Here is a 4402-nt window from a genome sequence, read left to right as displayed (position 1 = left end):
TTTGTAGTCTTGTAGTGGAGAAAGCCTTTAATTATAATATAAAATTCAGAAGTTACAAAATCAAATATTAATTTATTTGCATATAAAAATCAGCACAACAAAAAAAAAAATTAGAAGCAGAGTCAAAAGACAAAAAAGAAATTGGGGAAATATTTCAACTCATATCAGAGACAAAGGGCCAATACCCAAAAGAAAAATGTACACAAAATATCTGACTGTAGTTCACAGAAAATAAAAGACAAACAGCTACTAAAAAAATAAAAAGATGCTCTACTTCATACAAAACAAGATCAAAACAAATTTAAAAAAACCCTATACTAAGAAAATATTTTCCATCTATTGGATTCCAAAAATCAAAAAGACCAATAATATACAATTTAGTGGAGAGGTGTGGGTGACCAGGCACCCTCTGTATATTGCTGGTGGGACTGTAAAGTGGTATAATTTCTATGGAAATCAGTTCAGGAAATATTTTGAAAATTGCAAATATATAGGTTTGACAGAGCAATTTCACTTTGGGAATTTTTCTCATATACTTGTACATTTACAAAATAATTTATTTTTAAGGTTCCTCATTGCCACATCAACTAAATGTCCATCAACAGGCACTGGTGCCATGCATCATGGTACAGACATAACATGAGATGGCTGCAGCTCAAAAAGAAAAAGAGAAAACTATGTTCTGAAATGGAATGATTTTCAAGATCTAGTAAGTGAAAAAAGCAAGGTAAACAGAGTATTAAATGCTGCCATTCATATTAAAAGAAAGTGTGGGGAAGAATATTTATTTAGGTGTTGCTTCTGTATGGATAAAGAGCTGCTGGAAAGGCAGTGAGAACCTGAACGCTAACAGCACTTGCCTCTGGAGACTGGTAGTGATAAGTTAGGTAGGAGTCAAGGATTGATGGGAGATGTTTTATGTTACATCCTTTTGTATCTTTGAAATTTCCTATCATGGGATTATATTACCCATTCATGAAATAAATAAAAATTTAAAAATTATTTTTGAAAATTGAAATGGTGAAAAAAACAAGCAATGACTACGAGTTAATGTGAAAAAAATAAATCAGGATGTGACAGGATTATGGGTGATTTTTGGTCCATTTTTCGTAACAGTTGTTATCATTACGTAAATAATGATATTCCTCATGAGACAGACAATGAGAATGACCCAAAGGCTAATAATCCATAAATTTTGAATTATTTCCCTTATGAGGATGATAAATCTAAATTGACCACATTTCACTTTGGTGACCAAAAGGCAAACATTACTAAAGAGTTACCCCACTCTTCCTGGCAATTAAAGATCAAAGCCTTACCCATCAGATCCTGGTCTGGAAGGGGCATTATCAGATGAGTTAGAAGAGGTGGAAATCACGGAGGACGTCACCGAGGTGATGGACAATCTTCGCAGCGTAGATGACATGATGTAAGGTAGCACAATGGACCCTGTGCGGCTTTGCTTCCTCTCAGTCAAGTTGGGTGGCTGGAGAAGACATGACCCCTCATGATCAGCTGGCCTAGAATTCAGCCCATATGAACAGGTACAGATCTCCTGTTGTTTGTGGCAATCATATGGATTGGCTGGCAACCCATTCTGACTGGTTGATGCCTGTACTGCTTTAGTCAAATATTGCAAATACTTATATTCTTAATAATATACACAACTTAGGTTAAACCTACCTTATTTCTAAAACTAGAGAAAAATTCACCATAATTTGCTGCCAGCCATATGAGAGAGAAAAAAACAATTTGTTCATTACGCACCAATAAAACAGCAAAACTCTGCATGGTTCTCCAGCTTAGCTTCTTTTGGGCATTTAAAAAATGGAATATTGGCCGAATAGCTGAGTTTTAGATTGAAACTACAGACCTGACACTCAATCTGATGAATCTTAGGAAGTAAAGGAACATTAATCTATTTTCATGAGAAATGTCTCTAGTAGGATCAATTATCCTCATATGCCACTATCTCGAATTTACATGCAAATGTTGACCTGCGTCTAATAAAAACTAAACTTGTAAGATAAAAGTCACAGTCTCTGCCATCTAGGAACTTGTGTAAAAGACGAATGCAAATGCTCCTGGAAAAAAATTCTTAACGGGCAGTAGGTTAGGAGGTAAATTCTTACAAATGCGTGACTGAGCACCTGGATGACTGAAAAAGATGATCGAAAAGATACTCTAGAGAAAAATATGGTAGACAAAGAGGTATGGGGACAGGGCAGAGGAATGCGTGAAAAAAAATTCAGAGCTATGATTGGAAGAAAGAGAATTTGAAAATCAGGGCTTCAAGAATAAGACCATTAAAGATAGCAGAGTAAACTCATGTTTAAATGAGCAGATAAATAAAGCTGGAACCAAGCATATAATCAACTGTCGGAGAGAAAAGGTTAGCACAACTTCTTCACTCAACTTCTCAGGAGGAAAAGAAGAAAATTATAGCTGTGAGAAATGTGTTAGAACTGTCAAAACGTTATGAAATCAGCTACAAGTATTATGAAATGTTCTTCACAATTCTTTCTCCCCGTAGAAGGTGTGAAAGTGTAAACTTTTCATCAAAATAAAAAATATTAGGAAAAACGATAAGATTTGGGCTAGATAGGACAGGAACAACCAGTGTCTGGGATTAGGAGCGCCCCAACTTCTAACAGAGTGGTTTTCAAAGTGTGGGCCTTCGACCAGCACTCAGGCCCCACCCCAGACCCACTGAATCAGAAACCCTGGGGCTGTGGCCCAGCAATTTCGGTTTTGCCAAGCCTTCTCGGTAGTTCTGAGGGTTATTCAAGTTGGAGAACCCCCTCATCTAGCACTAGGATGGTTGATGGCCATCAACAGTAGACGATGCCTTCTCTGACCTGCCCCCAGTATATTTCATGCCAATGCTATACTATTTTGACTCATCTGAAAAATTGGGCAATATCATAAAAGGTAACAGAGACTGGAGAAAGTGTATAGGTTTAGACAAAGCCTACCAGTGTTATAACCCCATAGAGCTTTTCCACTTTCTCCTTGAGTTCCCGGAAACAAGACGACAACCGGTCGTGCAGCGGCTTGAGCTGCTCCGTCAGCTTCTCTCCGTGGATGCGGATCCCCTCTGTCAGCAGAGGCATCTAGAAAGAATGGAAATATGGTTTAGGGAGAGGGGTAATTTAGATTTGAACATTGGGGAAGAGTGCGGGTGGGGATGGCCAGGTAAACAGGCAGATGCGGCACGTATCAAAGGAGAATGCTACTTGTCAGTGTAGGGCTTGGGAGCTGGAGTCCTTTGGTCAATGATGCAGAGAAATATACACACCGAGGGAAGGGCTGCCAGACAAGGCAAACCCACCTGAGCCCAGGAGCATTTCTGTGGATGAGAAACTGAGGTTTAAGCCTTAGGCTGAATGGATGGCTGTATTTTCTTCCACTGTTCACTAGTGAGAAAGAGAAAAGCTGGCCAACATCTCTCAGCTGGAAATACAGGCCAGGAAAACTGGGAGACTTGAATCTCACCTCTAAGGAGGCACTTCTCGACCTGTGCAGTCTAATGGAATGCTATTCCTAGGTTGCTCTGACAAACAATTAGATAGGATGTGATTCCAAGGGTTAGAAAAAAAGTAGATTTAAGCCATAGGGAATACCCCGGACTCATGAGGTGGAGTGGGAAGGCGTCCAGCCACACACCTCCGGTGAGGCATACCTGTAAAGCTATCAGTTGCTTTAGCAGCTCAATCTTCTCCTGGTCTTCAGGATGCTCCTGCAAGTACTTTTCTGTAAAAAAAGCCTAAAAGCAGAGCAAATGCAAGTACTAATTAAAACACATACCTACATGTGTATCTGACTCTAAACGAAGGGGAGGGAAACCTAGAAGGGTGAAAAATGTCTTCTGTTCTGACAAACTAAGAATAAGGAAATATTCAATCCTTTCCTGGGACTGCCCTTATACTGTAGTGAACAACTCTAGAAGGTACGTGCTATTTTGTGGTTTTTCTGATATCATGTAGCTCCTAGCAAGAGTCCATTCTCAACAATCACACACACACACCAAACAATAAACTGCAGCAGAGCAGAATGTCATTCCTTAAAATAACTTTTCTAAAGCACTAAGAAAAGACCGAATGACAATATCTATTAGATTAAATATATAGATATTATAAAGGAACAAAAAGTTAATAGGCTAATGATGTGGTTGATAATTTTTCTGCTCTACCATGTGATACAGGCTGTATCAGTTTTTTCCTATTATAAGTGAAGATTAATATCTGCATTTTTTATTAATCACTTATCCAAAAGGCTATTCTGAGGACAATATGAGCTGTAGATGTAAAAATGTTTTGAAAATATAAAGTGCAGGTTGTATTTATCATATGTCAAGACCATGTCACCCATTTCATCAATAAACATTCATGGTCCCCATGGC

The 4402-nt window shown here is 38.4% G+C and overlaps 1 protein-coding gene across 1 annotated transcript in view; it reads right to left on the bottom strand.

Moving 5' to 3' along the window:
• The window catches only part of DOCK5 (dedicator of cytokinesis 5), a 166112-nt gene that overhangs the window by 6495 nt on the left and 155215 nt on the right, over nucleotides 1-4402 (bottom strand). Inside the window, exons 45-47 of the mRNA XM_011360348.2 lie at nucleotides 3683-3766; nucleotides 2976-3113; nucleotides 1320-1486 (exon numbers count right to left, since the gene is read on the bottom strand). Of these exons, the coding sequence (XP_011358650.1) occupies nucleotides 1320-1486; nucleotides 2976-3113; nucleotides 3683-3766 (389 nt within the window). The remainder of the gene's footprint in view (nucleotides 1-1319; nucleotides 1487-2975; nucleotides 3114-3682; nucleotides 3767-4402) is intronic.

The sequence above is a fragment of the Pteropus vampyrus genome, unplaced genomic scaffold (genome assembly GCF_000151845.1).
Source record: "Pteropus vampyrus isolate Shadow unplaced genomic scaffold, Pvam_2.0 Scaffold53, whole genome shotgun sequence".
NCBI classification, from domain to species: Eukaryota; Metazoa; Chordata; class Mammalia; order Chiroptera; family Pteropodidae; genus Pteropus; species Pteropus vampyrus.
This window is presented reverse-complemented; position numbering and strand designations above follow the sequence as displayed.